This window comes from Schistocerca americana, chromosome 5 (assembly GCF_021461395.2).
Source record: "Schistocerca americana isolate TAMUIC-IGC-003095 chromosome 5, iqSchAmer2.1, whole genome shotgun sequence".
NCBI classification, from domain to species: domain Eukaryota; kingdom Metazoa; phylum Arthropoda; class Insecta; order Orthoptera; family Acrididae; genus Schistocerca; species Schistocerca americana.
The window spans coordinates 519,824,582-519,845,009 of NC_060123.1; the positions used below are offsets into that span (position 1 = coordinate 519,824,582).

At 44.4% G+C, this 20,428-nt stretch overlaps 1 protein-coding gene across 2 annotated transcripts in view; it reads left to right on the forward strand.

Annotated features, from left to right (window-relative positions):
* The window catches only part of LOC124615875 (H/ACA ribonucleoprotein complex subunit 4), a 90,531-nt gene that overhangs the window by 52,652 nt on the left and 17,451 nt on the right, over positions 1-20,428 (forward strand). For both annotated transcript variants that reach the window (XM_047144041.1, XM_047144040.1), the window contains one exon: positions 17,418-17,493. In XM_047144041.1, coding sequence (XP_046999997.1) covers positions 17,418-17,493 — 76 coding nt within the window. The remainder of the gene's footprint in view (positions 1-17,417; positions 17,494-20,428) is intronic.

Below are 20,428 nucleotides of genomic sequence, written 5' to 3' on the forward strand. Positions count from 1 at the left end.
GCCCATGAGGGTGACTGTCCACCTCCGTCTCCCCGTTGTGTGAACTGTCAGGGTGACCATGCAGCGTCCTCCCGCGACTGTCCCATCTACAAGGAAGAACACTGTATCCAAGAAATTCGGGTCAAAGAGAAAGTGTCCACCTCGGCTGCTTGCAAGCTATTTGCTAGTAGGAAGCCCACGCTGCTCCCAGCGGGGAAATACAGTACTGTCCTCGCCTCTCCTCGGACTACCAGGAGGTGGCGATGCAGACATGCGATCTGATCTTCAGCACTACGGTCTTCCGTTTGGCCAGTGCTAAGATCGCGCAGTCAACGTCTCCTCTTCCTCCCGTCACCCCTCAGACACGAGATCCTTCATCAGCTTCTGCCAAGACGAAGACCCAGAAGTCAGATGCGTGGGCCTTCAAGAAGGAATCGTCCCATGCAGACTTCCTACGTACCTCGAACTCCCAGCCATCGACCAGTACTTCCACTAAACGATCTTCCAAGAAGGCTCATAGGAAGCACAGTTCTCCTCCTCCTCCATGGCGCATTTCTTCTCCTGCACCACCCAGCGGTTGCCACCCCAGGCCGTCATCCATTTCGCCTGGCCGCACCGCTGGTAGCCGAACATCTGGCCGTTCACCTGCAGAGGAAGCTCCCCCTCCCGGCCATCTTAACAAGATGGCCGATGAACCTATAGAACCAATGGACGATGACTGTCCGCCTACTGATAGCGGCGACAGTGCTCGCTCGAAGTCAGGCCCTCAGTGGCCTTCGAGGTGACCCCTTCTTTCATCTTCCTTTTCTTCTCACGATGGCACTTATTCACTGGAACATTCGCAGCATTCGCTCCGACCGAGAGGACTTAAAGTTGCTGCTCCGCTTGCACCGTCCGCTCGTCGTAGCCCTCCAGGAAACGAAGCTACGTCCATGCGATCAAATTGCCTTGGCACACTACACCTCTGTGCGTTTTGACCTATCCCCTGTGGCAGGTATTCCGGCTCGTGGAGGGGTTATGTTGCTTGTCCGGGATGATATTTACTACGATCCCATCACATTACACACCGGCCTGCAGGCAGTTGCCGTCCGAATTACTCTCCCCACTTTTACATTTTCCATTTGTACCGTTTACACCCCATCGTCCTCTGCCATTACCAGGGCAGACATGATGCAAATTATTGCTCAGCTACCTGCACCATTTTTGTTAACTGGAGTCTTCAATGCCCACCATCCCCTTTGGGGCTCTCCAGCATCCTGCCCGAGGGGCTCCCTGTTAGCAGACCTTTTCAACCAGCTCAATCTTGTCTGCCTCGGTACTGGCGCCCCTACTTTTCTTTCGGACACATCTCACACCTATTCCCATTTAGACGTCTCTATATGTACTACCCAACTTGGACGCCGGTTTGAGTGGTATGCACTTTCTGATACAAATTCGAGCGACCACTTCCCATGTGTTATCCATCTCCTGCATCATACCCACTCTCCGTGCTCAACTAGTTGCAACATCTCCAAAGCAGACTGGGGGCTCTTCTCTTCCAGGGCGACCTTTTAGGATCAAACCTTCACAAGCTGCTATAGTCAGGTCGCACATCTCACGGAAGTCATTCTCACTGCTGCTGATGAATATTCCATCCCTCACACTACTTCTTCTCCATGTCGTGTACTGGTCCCCTGGTGGACCGCAGCATGTAGAGGCGCTTTACGTGCTCGTCGACGTGCTTTACGCACCTTTAAACGCCATCCTACAGTGGTGAATTGTATCAATTATAAACGATTACGTGCGCAGCGTCGTCGTGTTATTAAAGAAAGCAAGAAAGCCAGCTGGGCTGCTTTCACAAGCACCTTCAACAGTTTTACTCCTTCTTCTGTTGTCTGGGGTAGCCTGCGCCGGCTATCTGGCACTAAGGTCCACTCACCAGTTTCTGGCTTGACGGTCGCGAATGACGTCCTTGTGGCCCCTGAGGATGTCTCCAATGCCTTCGGCCGCTTTTTCGCAGAGCTTTCGAGCTCCGCTCATTACCATCCTGCCTTCCTCCCCCGAAAACAGGCAGAGGAGGCTAGGCCACCTAACTTCCGCTCCTCGACTCGTGAAAGTTATAATGCCCCATTCACCATCCGGGAACTCGAAAATGCACTTGCCCGGTCACGGTCCTCCGCTCCAGGGCCTGATTCTATTCATATTCAGATGCTGAAGAACCTTTCTCCTGCGGGTAAAGGTTTCCTTCTTCGTACTTATAATCGCATCTGGATTGAGGGACATGTTCCCGCATGCTGGCACGAGTCTATTGTTGTACCGATTCCTAAGCCGGGGAAGGACAAGCACTTGCCTTCCAGTTATCGACCCATCTCGCTTACCAACTGTGTCTGTAAGGTGATGGAGCGAATGGTTAACTCTCGTTTGGTTTGGCTGCTCGAATCTCGACGCCTACTTACCAATGTACAATTCGGATTTTGTAGGCGTCGCTCTGCTGTTGACCATCTGGTTACCTTGTCGACCTTCATTATGAATAACTTCTTGCTGAAGCGCCCGACCGCGGCTGTGTTCTTTGATTTGGAGAAGGCTTACGACACCTATTGGAGGGTGGACATTCTCCGCACCATGCATACATGGGGCTTTCGCGGTCGCCTCCCTCTTTTTATTCGTTCATTTTTAATGGATCGACAGTTCAGGGTACGTGTGGGTTCTGCCCTGTCAGACACCTTTCGCCAGGAGAATGGGGTGCCACAAGGCTCAGATTTGAGCGTCGCTCTCTTCGCCATAGCGATCAATTCAATAATGGATTGCCTCCCAGCTGATGTATCAGGCTCCCTTTTCGTGGACGATTTTACCACCTATTGCAGTGCGCAGCGACGTGTTTTCTGGAGCGCTGTCTTCAGCGTTCTCTTGACCGTCTTTACTCCTGGACTGTCGCCAATGGCTTCCGTTTTTCTGCCGAGAAGATGGTCTGTTTTAACTTCTGGCGCTACAAAGAGTTTCTCCCACCGTCCTTACGACTGGTCCCGTTGCTCTCCCATTCGTGGAGACAACAAAATTTTTAGTAGGTCTTACATTTGACAGGAAACTTAGCTGGTCTCCACATGAGTCATATTTGGCTGCCCGTTGTACCTGTTCTCTAAATGTCCTCCGTGTTCTCAGTGGTATGTCGTGGGGAGCGGATCGAACCGTCCTACTTTGCCTGTATCGGTCGATCGTCCGCTCCAAGCTGGATTATGGTAGCTTCGTATACTCCTCTGCATGGCCGACCATCTTACGCCGCCTCAACTCCATACAATATCGGGGTTTACGTATTGCGATTGGAGTGTTTTATACTAGTCCCGTCGAAAGTCTTCATGCTGAAGCCGGTGAATTGCCACTCACCTACCGGCGCGATATACTGCTTTGTCGGTATGCCTGTCGGCTACTGTCAATGCCCGACCACCCGTCTTATCATTCCTTTTTTGACAACTCTCTCGACCGTCAATACGAGTTGTATGTCTCTGCCCAGCTACCCCCTGGAGTTTGCTTTCGTCGCCTCCTTCAACACCTTGATTTTTCACTCCCTGCAACCTTTAGAGTGGGCGAGAGCCACACGCCGCCTTGGCTCCAGGCTCAGGTTCACGTTCACCTTGACCTCAGCTCGCTCCCAAAGGAGGTTACCCCTGGTTCGGTATACCGCTCCCGGTTTGTCGAACTTCATTAGAAGTTCATTAATATGATCTTCCTTTATACAGATGGCTCTAAGACCAATGACGGGGTCGGGTGTTCTTTTATTGTCAGGGCACAAAGTTTCAAATACCAGCTCCATGGCCATTGTTCGGTCTTCACAGCTGAGCTCTTTGCCCTCTACCAGGCTGTTCTTTACATCTGCCGCCACCGGCATTCTGCTTATGTCATCTGCTCCGATTCCCTGAGCGCCATCCAGAGCCTCAGTGATCCGTATCACCCTTTCGTGCACCGTATCCAACGCACTCTTCAGCAGCTGGTGGACAACGGTTCTCCGGTTAGCTTTATGTGGGTTCCTGGCCATGTCGGTATCCCTGGGAACGAAGCTGCAGATGCCGCGGCCAAGGCTGCGGTTCTCCAGCCTCGGACGGCTTCTTGTTGTGTCCCTTCATCAGATTGTAGCAGGGTCATTTGTCGGCGCATTTTATCGCTGTGGCATGCCGATTGGGCTGCACTTACGGACAACAAGCTTCGGGCCTTGAAACCTCTTCCCGTGGCTTGGACGTCCTCCTCACGCCCTTCTCGGCGGGAGGAGGTCGTTTTGGCCCGGTTACAAATTGGACACTGCCGGTTCAGCCATCGCCATCTGCTGACGGCTGCGCCGGCGCCCTTCTGCCCATGTGCGCAATTGCTGACGGTCCGCCACATTTTAACGTCCTGTCCGGATTTTACTACACTGCGTCTTGATCTTGACCTGCAATGTACTCTGGATGCCATTTTAGCAGATGACCTAGGAGCAGCTGCTCGCGTTCTTCGTTTTATCAACTTCCTAGCTTAGTCTGGGCGCTAATGACCATTGTAGTTGTGCGCCCTAAAACAACAAAAAAAAAAATCCCGCCCCTAACCTGCCAACCCTCCCCCTTCCTGCCCAACCTCCTCCTTATCCCAACCACCCAGATTGCTTCTCATTTCATGCGATGTGCTCACAGTCTGGCCTTCGCAGCCAGAGACTGGTTTCGTGTGTGCGAGCACACGTCTGCACTGTCCCTTAAAAAGAGCTAATGCTGAAATTCTAGTGTGAATACTGTTTTCTGCTATGTGTTTCTGTGCTTCGTGCATTGACCCATTATTGGTGAGTGGTTACTTTTCCCTTATTTCACATACTGCTTCATCCAGCGATTTCTGTTATTGTTGAAATAATCTTTTGTATTCCATGTAGTGTTCAGAAAATAAACACCCTCTGGCATGTTTGTGCATTGTGTCACCAGTGATTGACAAAGCACAATAGAAAACTCTGCATATCTCCATGAAACACCATGTGGTTGCTTCTTGCGATGTAGTGGTGTAGATAGAGCATGGTATCACCTGCTCACCTTAATTTTGCTGACCTATGGAAAATGGAAGTGCATGACCACAATCCGGTGACCTACATTCTTCCATGTTTTTACCATTGAGATCTCCACCTTCTTACACCCGCAGAACACTATTTCTCTTTTAATGTGGCTCTATTACACTTAGATATGGTAACAATTTAATATTTGTTCTTAACCCACTTCATTTAACAGTAAGCATTATTAATTTTATAATGTTAATACATTATTTTTAATAATCTGTGAATTTTCCATGCTCAGCAACACCAAAACTATTACTCCTAGAGAAAAATGAATAGGACCTTTTTTGTAGAAAATTTAATGTAGTTTAATTTTGTACTGAAAAAACGTTTTCACTAGAAATCGCAGTTTTAGTTATTGAAGAAAAACTTAAGTGATCTTTAAATGCCCCCTCCCCCTCCCCTTGCTCCACCTCCAGGCTGACACCCCACCAGTGGAGGTTTTAGTATTTTGTTTGATATGCCCTGTTACTGCTGTACAAAACCTGTTCAACTGTCATTGACTGGGCTGCTATGTCAAACTGCAGTTGCAGTGTAGGCAAGGCATTAGTATTCTATAGACACCTCAGAAATGTATCCTTTGCTAAATGATTTTTGTTGCTTTCCTATTCTTCTATAACATCTCACTATATCCATGTGGTGTTTAACTTGTATCAGGAGGAGGAGTATTTGGATCATCTATTGTGAAACATTTTTGGGAAATATAATCCAGTACGTCTGCTTTCTCTACATTATCCTCTGTTTCAGGGTCTGGGTTACTGTATAGTTGATTTTAATCTTTTGACTAATTTCATGTATGATTGAAATTCAATATTTTCCATCAAAGTGGCAGATAAAGTTTTACTTGGGTGTAGATGTAACATTTTATCACATTGCTTACCTTGTATTCATTTTGGTTTCATTCAGCTTTTGTCTGTCAATGAGGTGTCAGCTTTGCAGAAATCTGCGCTGTAGCTATTTTTGCATTTGTATCAACTTTCTATATCCCTCGTAACATTAGTAGTCGCTCATCTGACAAGGACCTTATTGTCACTTATTCCCTCCTCTGCATTAATTAAATGAAAAAAATTGGGCCTGTTACTTATTGATATACTTAAGTTTTTCCCCTGATAGATTTCTAATTGCTCAAGACAATAATTTTTAAAGTTTACAACACACTCTCAAATGATAGTCCCTAGTGGCTGTTTTACCCTCACAATCTTCTCGTTCAGTAATAGTAAAATTAAAATGTCACCATGCTCTAGTAATGTGAGCAGGAAATTTAGCCACAGTATTTTCCAGTTTCCTTCTGAAACCCTGTGGCACTAAACCTCTAGAGGCCGGTAGCCTATAGAGGCAATCGATTTGACCCACCTTTGATGATGCCATCACCTAGGCTATTTTGTATTCTGAATCTGTAATGATGTCAATAGATATAATGTAGTTATTTATTGCAATAAATAATATTGTTGCATGTGGCATCCAACCCATCATTGCGATATAAACCCACTTGGAACTTAATATATCAACAAAAGCAACCAGTTATTGAAAATATAAATGTAATTGGATGTTGCCTCATCAGGAAAGAGGGAAGGAGAGGGAAAGACGAAAGGATGTGGGTTTTAAGGGAGAGGGTAAGGAGTCATTCCAATCCCGGGAGTGGAAAGACTTACCTTAGGGGGAAAAAATGACGGGTATACACTCGCGCGCACACACACACATATCCATCCACACATATACAGACACAAGCAGACATATTTAAAGACAAAGAGTTTGGGCAGAGATGTCAGTCGAGGCAGAAGTGCAGAGGCAAAGATGTTGTTGAATGACAGATGAGGTATGAGTGGCGGCAACTTGAAATTAGCGGAGATTGAGGCCTGGTGGATAACGGGAAGAGAGGATATATTGAAGAGCAAGTTCCCATCTCCGGAGTTCGGGTAGGTTGGTGTTGGTGGGAAGTATCCAGATAACCCGGACCGTGTAACACTGTGCCTAGATGTGCTGGCCGTGCACCAAGGCATGTTTAGCCACAGGGTGATCCTCATTACCAACAAACACTGTCTGCCTGTGTCCATTCATGCGAATGGACAGTTTGTTGCTGGTCATTCCCACATAGAATGCGTCACAGTGTAGGCAGGTCAGTTGGTAGATCACGTGGGTGCTTTCACACGTGGCTCTGCCTTTGATCGTGTACACCTTCCGGGTTACAGGACTGGAGTAGGTGGTGGTGGGAGGGTGCATGGGACAGGTTTTACACTGGGGGCGGTTACAAGGGTAGGAGCCAGAGGGTAGGGAAGGTGGTTTGGGGATTTCATAGTGATGAACTAAGAGGTTACGTAGGTTAGGTGGACGGTGGAAAGACAGTCTTGGTGGAGTTTGGAGGATTTCATGAAGGATAGATCTCATTTCAGGGCAGGATTTGAGGAAGTCGTATCCCTGCTGGAGAGTCACATTCAGAATCTGATCCAGTCCCGGAAAGTATCCTGTCACAAGTGGGGCACTTTTGTGGTTCTTCTGTGGGAGGTTCTGGGTTTGAGAGGATGAGGAAGTGGCTCTGGTTATTTGCTTCTGTACCAGGTCGGGAGGGTAGTTGCGGGGTGCAAAGGCTGTTGTCAGGTTGTTGGTGTAATGGTTCAGGGATTCTGGACTGGAGCAGATTCGTTTGCCACGAAGACCTAGGCTGTAGGGAAGGGACCGTTTGATGTGGAATGGGTGGCAGCTGTCGTAATGGAGGTACTGTTGCTTGTTGGTGGGTTTGATGTGGACGGACGTGTGAAGCTGGCCATTGGAAAGGTGGAGGTCAACATCAAGGAAAGTGGCATGGGATGTGGAGTAGGACCAGGTGAATCTGATGGAACCAAAGGAGTTGAGGTTGGAGAGGAAATTCTGGAGTTCTTCTTCACTGTGAGTCCAGATCATGAAGATGTCATCAATAAATCTGTACCAAACTTTGGGTTGGCAGGCCTGGGTAACCAAGAAGGCTTCCTCTAAGCGACCCATGAATAGGTTGGCGTACGAAGGGGCCATCCTGGTACCCATGGCTGTTCCCTTTAATTGTTGGTATATCTGGCCTTCAAAAGTGAAGAAGTTGTGGGTTAGGATGAAGCTGGCTAAGGTAATGAGGAAAGAGGTTTTAGGTAGGGTGGCAGGTGATCGGCGTGAAAGGAAGTGCTCCATCGCAGCGAGGCCCTGGACGTGCGGGATATTTGTGTATAAGTAAGTGGCATCAATGGTTACAAGGATGGTTTCTGGGGGTAATGGATTGGGTAAGGATTCCAGGCGATCGAGAAAGTGGTTGGTGTCTTTGATGAAGGATGGGAGACTGCACGTAATGGGTTGAAGGTGTTGATCGTGTTGATCTACGTAGGCAGAGATACGTTCTGTATGTGGCTGAGGGACTGCGTCAGCTTTCAGACAACACCACATACAAAGTTTGCCAAGGTAATCCCATTCCTGATGTCCAGGCCGAGCTTCAAGGAATCCTCAGAACCTTAGGCCCCCTACGAAACCTTTCACCTGACTCCATCAACCTCCTGACCCCACCGACACCCTGCACCCCTACCTTCTACCTTCTTCCTAAAATTCACAAACCCAATCATCCCGGCCGCCCCATTGTAGCTGGTTACCAACATGCCTTTTTTCATACCAGATCTGCAGTTACTTTCTAGTTCACCCTTATCTCTCCCCATATATTTTTTTCTTTCATTTTCATTTCAACCTCATGTTACACTTTCCACCTTCTAATACCATGTCACCCTCACAACACCCCCACAACGACCACATTAAGTTTTATTTACATTCCCTCCGCAAACATGCCTTCACCCTAGCCAGATTACGCTCACATATTTTATTTTCCCAGGCTTGTCTGACATTTGGCATAACCCCCAAAGGCATCACACTTAGTTCCCATCTCTGGTTGCAACCCTTCTTTCCATCAGTCCCTATACCAGTTCCAAACTGAACAATCCATTGCCCTCACCCACCTAATCCTTCACCTACACATCAACTCAGCCAATGAACACACCCGTCAACTCCTATCCTTAATAAAAGTCCTCAAACTTTCCTCTCCCACATGCACACCGGCTATTCAGAGCATCCTCCTACAGGCCAACCGCAAATTAGAACAGCATGCCACCCTACACCTCAAAAAACTATCCAATCTCCTGGTTTCCCACCTCCAGCAAAGGAAACTCACTCACCCTTCACAACCTTTCCAGCAAACCTCAACCTCCTCTCATTGCACACAAACCCAGTCTCTCCCATCTACTCAGTCTCCCACTTCCAGCTCCACTCCCTCCATAACCTCAAAATTCCAATCAACACTCTCTGGCACCACAACACCCTAATTCAGTAGTTAACCTTTCCTCCAAACCTCTCTCCCAATCCGAAACCTCTGTCCTATCCAAAGGCCTCACCTTCAGCCCCACTCCCAGATTCAACCAAACAGCCCTCGTCAAAGATTTACTGTCCTACACTCATACTCTCTGCTGGAAGTATCACTTTGCCACGAAGAAAAATGATCCTAATCCTACCCCTAATGATCCAACTCCCCAAGACACTATCCAAATTGAACCCTGCCTGGAACAGTTCCGTCCTCCGTCACAGCGGGACCCACCTCCTCTTCCTCAAAATCACCCTCTCCAAACCTTCCAGGAATTTCTGACTTCCAGCCTTGCCTCTCACTCCTTCTTAAAAAACCTTAATCCTACTCCCAACATCACCACTGCTGAAGCCCAGGCTATCCGTGATCTGAAGGCTGACCGGTCCATCGTCATTCTTCCGGCAGACAAGGGTTCCACGACCGTGGTACTTGATCGTCGGGAGTATGTGGCTGAGGGACTGCTTCAGCTTTCAGACAACACCACATACAAAGTTTGCCAAGGTAATCCCATTCCTGATGTCCAGGCGGAGCTTCAAGGAATCCTCAGAACCTTAGGCCCCCTACAAAACCTTTCACCTGACTCCATCAACCTCCTGACCCCACCGACACCCCGCACCCCTACCTTCTACCTTCTTCCTAAAATTCACAAACCCAATCATCCCGGCCGCCCCATTGTAGCTGGTTACCAATGGCCAGCTTCACACGTCCGTCCACATCAAACCCACCAACAAGCAACGGTACCTCCATTACGACAGCTGCCACCCATTCCACATCAAACGGTCCCTTCCCTACAGCCTATGTCTTCGTGGCAAACGAATCTGCTCCAGTCCGGAATCCCTGAAGCATTACACCAACAACCTGACAACAGCTTTCGCATCCCGCAACTACCCTCCTGACCTGGTACAGAAGCAAATAACCAGAGCCACTTCCTCATCCTCTCAAACCCAGAACCTCCCACAGAAGAACCACAAAAGTGCCCCACTTGTGACAGGATACTTTCCGGGACTGGATCAGATTCTGAATGTGACTCTCCAGCAGGGATACGACTTCCTCAAATCCTGCCCTGAAATGAGATTTATCCTTCATGAAATCCTCCCCACTCCACCAAGAGTGTCTTTCCGCCGTCCACCTAACCTTCGTAACCTCTTAGTTCATCCCTATGAAATCCCCAAACCACCTTCCCTACCCTCTGGCTCCTACCCTTGTAACCGCCCCCGGTGTAAAACCTGTCCCATGCACCCTCCCACCACCACCTACTCCAGTCCTGTAACCCGGAAGGTGTACACGATCAAAGGCAGAGTCACGTGTGAAAGCACCCACGTGATCTACCAACTGACCTGCCTACACTGTGACGCATTCTATTTGGGAATGACCAGCAACAAACTGTCCATTCGCATGAATGGACACAGGCAGACAGTGTTTGTTGGTAATGAGGATCACCCTGTGGCTAAACATGCCTTGGTGCACGGCCAGCACATCTAGGCACAGTGTTACACGGTCCGGGTTATCTGGATACTTCCCACCAACACCAACCTACCCGAAGTCCGGAGATGGGAACCTGCTCTTCAATATATCCTCTCTTCCCGTTATCCACCAGGCCTCAATCTCCGCTAATTTCAAGTTGCCGCCACTCATACCTCATCTGTCATTCAACAACATCTTTGCCTCTGCACTTCTGCCTCGACTGACATCTCTGCCCAAACTCTTTGTCTTTAAATATGTCTGCTTGTGTCTGTATATGTGTGGATGGATATCTGTGTGTGTGTGTGTGTGTGTGTGTGTGTGTGTGTGTGTGTGCGCGCGCGCGCGAGTGTATACCCGTCCTTTTTTCCCCCTAAGGTAAGTCTTTCCGCTCCCGGGATTGGAATGACTCCTTACCCTCTCCCTTAAAACCCACATCCTTTCGTCTTTCCCTCTCCTTCCCTCTTTCCTGATGAGGCAACAGTTTGTTGCCAAAGCTTGAATTATGTGTGTGTGTGTTTGTGTTTGTTTGTGTGTCTGTCGACCTGCCAGCACTTTCATTTGATATATATATATATATATATATATATATATATATATATATATATATATATATAATAGAGGGAAACATTCCACATGGGAAAAATATATCTAAAAAGAAAGATGATGAAACTTACCAAACAAAAGCGCTGGCAGGTCGATAGATACACAAACAAACACAAACATACACACAAAATTCTAGCTTTCGCAACCAATGGTTGCCTCGTCAGGAAAGAGGGAAGGAGAAGGAAAGACAAAAGGATATGGGTTTTAAGGGAGAGGGTAAGGAGTCATTCCAATCCCGGGAGCGGAAAGACTTACCTTAGGGGGAAAAAAGGACAGGTATACACTCGCACACACACACATATCCATCCACACATACACAGACACCATGTGTGTATGTGTGGATGGATATGTGTGTGTGTGCGAGTGTATACCTGTCCTTTTTTCCCCCTAAGGTAAGTCTTTCCGCTCCCGGGATTGGAATGACTCCTTACCCTCTCCCTCAAAACCCATATCCTTTTGTCTTTCCTTCTCCTTCCCTCTTTCCTGACGAGGCAACCATTGGTTGCGAAAGCTAGAATTTTGTGTGTATGTTTGTGTTTGTTTGTGTATCTATCGACCTGCCAGCGCTTTTGTTTGGTAAGTTTCATCATCTTTCTTTTTAGATATATATATATATATATATATATATATATATATATATACGAGGGTTATTCCAAAAGTATTGCAAGTATATATATATATATATATATATATATATACGAGAGTTATTCCAAAAGTAAGGTCCGATCGGTCGCGAAATGGAAACGACTATGAAAATCCGATAAAGCTTTGCACAGATGTGTTGGGTAGTGTCTCTAGTATAACCCCAGTTAGTATCACGTCGCTCTTCTCATTTCTGAGCTCGCAGTGAGTGCGTAAAGATGTCTAGAAAATAGTGTCTGCCGCCAAGTACGAGGGCCTGGTGAGAAATTTCGCCTGAAGCTATGCAGCCAACATTACATAACTGTCGTGCTGTTTCGTCTTCACGACAATTCTCAGCCGCATTCTGCAGGGGCAATGAAGATGCTCCTGCATCGTTTTCAAATGGAAATGTTAGATTACCCACAATACAGTCCGCAATTGTCTCCCCCTGAGTTTCATCTCTGGTCACATGAACCGCTGTCTTTGAAGACAACATTTTGACACAGACAACGAGGTGTAGGCCAGCGTGGAGAATTGGCGGAAAGCACTGGCGGCTGCCTTCTATGATGAGGCTATTGAAAAGTTGGTACAACGCTATGACAAAAGTCTAAGTCAGAACGGCGACTACGTAGAGAAGTAGCTGAAAGGTGTAGCTAATTGTTACAAGTAAAACATTTCTGATGTTCACTGTGGTTTCAATTTGGCAATCAATCGGACCTTACTTTTGGAATAACCCTCGTGTATATATATATAAACAAGGATGATGTGACTTACCAAATGAAAGTGCTGGCAGGTCGACAGACGCACAAAATTCACGCTTTCGCAACAAACTGTTGCCTCATCAGGAAAGAAGGAAGGAGAGGGAAAGACGAAAGGATGTGGGTTTTAAGGGAGAGGGTAAGGAGTCATTCCAATCCCGGGAGCGGAAAGACTTACCTTAGGGGGAAAAAAGGACGGGTATACACTCGCGCGCGCGCGCACACACACACATATCCATCCACACGTATACAGACACAAGCAGACACATTTAAAGACAAAGAGTTTGGGGAGAGATGTCAGTCGAGGCAGAAGTGCAGAGGCAAAGATATATATATATATATTTACTTACTTACTTACTTATCGCGAATGGACCCAGAAGGATCACGCAAAGCTTTCTGACGTCGTTTCTTCCATACTTCTTTCATTCGTTCTCCATGTTTTCTTTTTCTTTCTTCTGTCCATTTTGTTCCTGGTCTCTTTAGTGCTTCCTTCTCCGACAATACAATCCACTTTTCCACCTTATTTCTAAAAGTTTTTCTATCTTTGACATCTTTAAGTTCAATATTTGCTTTTTGTAAATCTAATTTTACTTGGCTAATCCATGGTGTTGTTGATTTGACTTTTTCTATGTAAGTGAGAATTCTGTTGGTGAGTCGTGTGGGGGGGAAGTCTAGTGACATGTCCATAAAATTTTAATCTTCGCCTTCTTATGTCTGCTGCCAGGTTTGATATAGTTTCTGTGGTTCTTCTTGATTGTATCCGGTATCCTTCTTCTGTTAATTTTGGACCTAAAATCTTTCTCATAATTTTGCGTTCTTCTTTTAGTATTTTTTCTAAATCACATTTTGTGTGGAGTGTGAGCGTTTCACTAGCATATAGTGCTGCTGGCTTAATTACTGCGCAGTAGTGTCTGATTTTTGTGTTCGAGGAGATGCATTTTTTATTGTATATTTCATGTGTCATACCATATGCTCTCTTCATTTTCTGTTGTCTGATCTTCTGTGCAACTTTCTCTCCTCCGGTTGGCTCCAAAATTTCACCTAGGTATTTAAAATGTTTTACTCTATTTATTTTTCCATATTTTGTGTTCAAACTGTGTATATGGAATTTCGTACAGAAAAATTCTGTCTTTTGAAACGAAATTTGTAAACCTACTTTATCCGCGCATTCCTTAAGGATCTCTATTTGTTTGGTGGCGATTTCTTCATCATCTGCAAGTATGGCCAAGTCGTCCGCGAATGCTAAACAAGATATCTCCACGTTGTCTTTGGTTCTACCAAGATGGATTGGTTTCCAGTAGGATTGATTTTTTAATTCTTTTTCCCATTCCTTAATGACTTTATCCAGGACTATATTAAACAGAAGTGGAGATAGCCCGTCACCTTGACGTACTCCAGTTTTTATGAGAAAAGGTTCAGAGATTTCTCCCCTGAATTTAACTTTAGATACAGTGTCTGTCAGTGATTCTTTGATAAGCCTTAGTGTTTTGGAGTCAAGTCCAAGTTCCTCTAAAATGTTAAACAAAGATTGCCGGTCAATTGAGTCATAGGCTTTCTTAAAATCTACAAATGTACAAATTATGGGGGCATTTCTAATTGCTTTGTGTTTTAATATTGTCTTTAAATTAAATATTTGTTCTATGCATGAGCGACCGGGGCGAAAGCCTGCTTGATAATCACCAATTTGGCGTTCCAGCTGCTCTTGTGTTCTTTTCAGCAGGCATGTTGAGAGAATTTTGTAGGTGACTTGTAATATATATATATATATATATATATATATAATGGAAGGAAACATTCCACGTGGGAAAAATTATATATAAAAAACAAAGATGAGGTGACTTACCGAACAAAAGCGCTGGCAGGTCGATAGACACACAAACAAACACAAACATACACACAAAATTCAAGCTTTCGCAACAAACTGTTGCCTCATCAGGAAAGAGGGAAGGAGAGGGGAAGACGAAAGGAAGTGGGTTTTAAGGGAGAGGGTAAGGAGTCATTCCAATCCCGGGAGCGGAAAGACTTACCTTAGGGGGAAAAAAGGACAGGTATACACTCGCACACACGCACATATCCATCCACACATACAGACACATTAAATATGTCTGCTTGTGTCTGTATGTGTGGATGGATATGTGCGTGTGTGCGAGTGTATACCTGTCCTTTTTTCCCCCTAAGGTAAGTCTTTCCGCTCCCGGGATTGGAATGACTCCTTACCCTCTCCCTTAAAACCCACTTCCTTTCGTCTTCCCCTCTCCTTCCCTCTTTCCTGATGAGGCAACACTTTGTTGCGAAAGCTTGAATTTTGTGTGTATGTTTGTGTTTGTTTGTGTGTCTATCGACCTGCCAGCGCTTTTGTTCGGTAAGTCACCTCATCTTTGTTTTTTATATATATATATATATATATATATATATATATATATATATATATATATATATATATATACACACACACCAAGCAGCAGCAGAAGTTGGCAGTTACTTCTACAAGGCTGCAACTTTTTAAAATCGTGTCCTGAGATGAGATCCATTCTGTCCGACATTTTGGCCACTACACATAGAGTAGCTTTCTGTTGACCTCCCAATCTGTGCAACATCCTTGTCAGACCCTGTACTCCTTCTGCACTCATTTCGTTACCCTATGACTCCTATCCCTCAGACTGTTCGCATTGTAATACTTGCCTATGCATCTTCCACCACCTGTACCAGCCCTTTAACTGGCAAAACATATACTATCAAAGGGAGAGCCACCTGTGAAAAAACAAATGTCATAAACCAGCTGTAATGTAAACACTGCTCATCCTTTTACATTGGAATGACTTCCACCAAGTTATCAATTAGAATGAATGGACATAGGCCAAGGCTGTATAATGGCAACACACATGCTGCACAACATGACAGTTGTGACCTCCGTGCCTGTATTACCACACGTGGCATCTGGATTCTTCCCCCAGACACCTTTTTCTCTGAACTCTGCAGATGGGAGCTGACATTACTACATGTCCTTGGTTCTCACCACCAACTTGGCTGTAATTTTTGTTAATTTCTTCGGTTTCAGCATTTCTTCTTAGTAACTATTCCTTTCTTCATCCCCTTTTAGTTTTCTATATCTTTTGTTTTCTAGCCCAGCTATCTCCCCCCTCCCCCCCCCCCCCCCCCCCCCCAAACTCCATTGCATATGATGCATTTAGGTTTCCACTATTGTTAACTTGTGTTCAATGTTTTAGCAGTAATTTCTTTCTTGCATATTACCCTGTCTTCCAACTTTAAGCTCTCAGGTTTTAAAGTACCGTCTGGTGCAGTCCCCAACAATCACTTTCCTTCTCATCCCATCTGGTAAGTCTCTCCTGACCCAGGGTTCTGGACAACTTTTCTGAACTCTCCCCATTTTCTAAACATCACCAATTATTTTCCTTCACCCCTTTATTTTCCCCTTCAACGCTTCTGCCAGAGGAGGGAGCAGCTGGCTCCAAAAGTGTGCAGATTCCAATTGGAACTTCAGATTTGGTGCTCTTCTTTTCTGATTTTGGTCAGATTCCTGTTGCTAGTAGCATGTGGAAATTACTACCATAAATAAGTAACATTAGTTCTTGGACTTATCAACATTCCTGCAGTTCACAAATAACTCATTCGTTCTTACTTTCAGCTGTGTGTAAGATACACAGAGGAGAATATGCCATGGTCAAAATATGGAACAGACTGAAGAAAAATATTTCAGCCTGTCAAATTCAGATAAGACACGAGTGGTTTTCCTATTGTCTATAGCAACACTTTCATGTACTTCAGTAGCTTTACCTTCAGATTGTTGGAATGTGTGTATTGTAGAGTATTATGTCATTTACATGTGCTAGCGTCTTTCATAAGGATTCATGTTAACAGAATATGTTTGACTATCAACTTATCTGACACAATGTTTAGTGTGTTTTGATGATATTTTGAGGCTGGCATTGTCTATTGCAACTTCATACTCACTCACAAAGAGTCCTTGTATATTGAAATTGCTATCAATTACATCTGTTCATTGTATGTGTAACAGCATTCGTTCATTAACTGTTCATCCTCCATTCTGTGTCACTCTGATGTCAAGAAATGTATTCATATGATTCTTATGTATTCTTTGAAAATGTTGAGGTTTCTGTAAACAAAGACAAAAATTTGCAAATTAGTGAGTGTATGATAAGAAATCCAGAATGAATGTTCCAATCTGTAGCAGTGTGTGTGGTATTGTGCAACTTCTTGGCAGATTAAAACTGCGCCGTATAGAATTTGAACCTGCAGCTCAGCCTTTTTTGGATAATGCTCTTACCAACTAAGCTATTCAAGCATGACTCTTGACCCAGCCTCCCAGCTCTTCTGCCAGAACATGTCTCCTACCTTCCTGATGCCAGTGCTCAATACTTACCAAACTTAACTTTTACAGGGATTTTCTGCCACTAGTGAATATGCCATTACTAACCAAGACAGTATTTTTAAAACCAGATTTTATTATTTAAGTTAAAGCTTGCAACCTTAGTCAGCTCCAGGGAGCTCCATTTCCAATTTTGTATTGTTTGATGTTTTGCAGCATATGTTTTATTTCATTGCTAATACTTTGCAGCCTTCCAAAACCAGAGAGTGAAATTGCAACAGCGGCTCCATCTGAAGTTCCTGAAGAAACAACGGAGACAAGAAAGGTAGTGAAAGTCATTAATTTTTTCTACTTTTAGTTATTTACAGCTACCACAAACGAATACTGAAATATTACAATTAAATACAATAAGTGGTGCTGTTCTTTCTTGTCTGAACGACAACAGCACATTAAAGCACACACTTACATATTTTTAGATTTAAATATTAAATGGGCGTTCTGTGGGGCCTGTGAAAAAGAATGTAGTATAGGGTAGCAGGGGGAAAGCAAGAACAAATTTGTACCTCCTGTAAAATGTAATGTGGTAGACAGACTGCTTATATTGTTAATGCAGTCATAAGCTGTACTGCAGACACGATTACTGTTGGACTTGGGGAGGGGGGAGACACACTGTATCAGTTTCTGTGTAGCACAGGGATAGCCAAGAACTCTGCACACATATGGAAATATCTCACTTTCCCCCTTCACTATGGTGTTTGAGTGTGAAGAAGGGTTAACTACGAACATGCTGCATTTGATGGTAGAGCAACTGTTCATGGAACACTGAATAGATTGTGTGGGGCTACGTTTGTTATTATGATGTATTAGCAAATTCGAAAATCTGAAGCTATATACAACATACCATGATGAGCAATATTGTACTGTTACTGGCGGTTGGTACAAGAGAATATACGTAAAAAAATTAAAATTTATTCGTGCAACATTTAAGCTGAGATATAAATAGAGGCAAAAGCAAATAATTTCTACAGCATGCTATTAAAGGCGGAATAAATGATTTTAACTACGTGTGAAAGAAACAAATTTTATTATCTACGACTTCTCTACTGACATTGCAGTGGCTAAAATTTTCAACAATATACCTCTCAAAATTTCACCATTATTTATTTTTGTGTTACTGAAGATATACTATAATTTATATCTGGCACACAGATAGGTGTGGACAGTTTCACAGATTTTCCTCTCTCAGGTTGTGTTCGCAGCTTGTGATCTAGTGTTTAGTGTCGCTGCCTCTGGATCACGGGGTCCTGGGCTTGATTCCCAGCAATGTTGGGGGTTTTCTCTGTACAGGGATTGGGTTTTTGTGTTGTCATCATCATCATCATCATCATCATCATTCTTGACAGTGACTCGATTGGACTGTGGAAAGAATTGGGCAGTGTGAAGAATTGGACTTCGTAAAGAATTGGGACTTCGTTCGTAGAGAATTGGGACTTCATTCGTAGAGAATTGGGACTTCATTCGTAGAGAATTGGGACTTTGTTTGTAGAGAATTGGGACTTCGTTTGTAGAGAATTGGGACTTCGTCCGTAGAGAATTGGGACTTCGTTCGGGCTCTGATGCCTGCGCAGTTGAGCACCCCACAAACCAAAGATCATCTTTCAGGTTCCTCTATAATCATGATCCATGTTGTTTAATTATTGAGAAAACTGTCACACACATGTTGATCCAATCATTGACCACTTTTGCAGCCTCATTATGCAGACGTGGAAAATTTTCCCAAACAAACCTATGTAGAACTCCAGGACAGTTTTAATGTGAAAGAACCTGTTTTTTAAACTGAATGCTGCAGGTCGATCAGTTCAATGTGCAAATGCATAGGGGTGCTTCCAGTCAAAATTGCAAACGATCTCCAAAAGACCACAAAAACTGATGTGAGGTTGGCAGGGTCCTGAAAAGTTTTGAAAACTGTTCCCGTATTTTTCAAAACCAAAATGAATTCACTTTCTTCAAGAGCAAAGAGCTTAGGGAAATGGGTGGAATTCTTTTTCAGGCATTGTGCTTTCACAGTAGCAATTTTTTTTACGTACATAAATTTTTTCACGAGTTCTGCCGCCTCAGTAAATCATTCTTTTATGAACTGAAAAGTTTATTTGATATGGAAAGTTTAAGCAGTATGCTGTAGCTTGCTTTTAATGGTGGCCTGGTGTAGTTTGTTACTGGCTAAGAACAAGAAACAGTGAAACTGACTGTGAATACGTTGGAGTTCTACAAGCAAATACGTACAAATAAAAACAGCAAAAACTCTGTGATTTGTATATTTGTATGGGTTTCTCACACTGGGATCGGATTGCGTCCTTTTAGGTCTGCCAACTCCTTTTCTCTGTCATTGCAAATTAAATCTTTAAATTCTTTATACTTTGTATTGTAATGCCACTCACACTCACAGCAAATTTTCTGTGCCTGGCCATTATGTGACTGACTGCTTAATAGACATTGAGATTTCTCGTTGTTTGTTTGGGGGGGGACATTGAGTCTGTAATTTTCAAAGCCTTGTGACAATAGGTTGATGGATTACATCTTTTTGAGTATGTACTGTTGCAACAACCACTGCACTTTCAAATTCCTTTAAACCACAAACAAATAGTGCGGCATAAAAATCAGTGGCACTTTGATTCTGCCAAGTTGAATCATGTTGATCGAAAAATACTGCACCATATGTCTGAAGAAACAGTGCTGTATTGCACTGCTCCACAAAATGCTGCTCTGTACTGAGTGGTTCCGAGAAGTACTAAGTACAGCCAAAATAGGTCTAAGGAAGCAGAGACATACAGAGTAACTGTGAGCCAGGCTTAGTTATGTCAAAAAACACTTAAGATAATTTCAGAAATACATTTTTTGTCCTGTTATCTAAAGTTATATTTTTTATGATGATGGTAAGACTTCAGTCTTTTAAGGAGGGAATGAGACGTCAATACACCACTTTAATTTCTCTCATAAAATTTCATTATATCAATATTCATTGTCTTGGTGACACCACAGAAAATTAGAGTCTTTTATGTACGAGGGCGGTTCAGAAAGTAACCTCAGATTGGTCACAGTGCGGGTTGTGGGGGGAGTAGCGACGCCATCTGTGCGTTCACGCACTCAACAGGTCAGTCGGCATCAAGCCGTGGTCGAGTGAACGTCGTACCTGCGCTAGTTTAGTTTTTGTGGCAGTTTGAAATGTGTGCTGCAATAGAAAACCCCGCCAAATGTGAAGT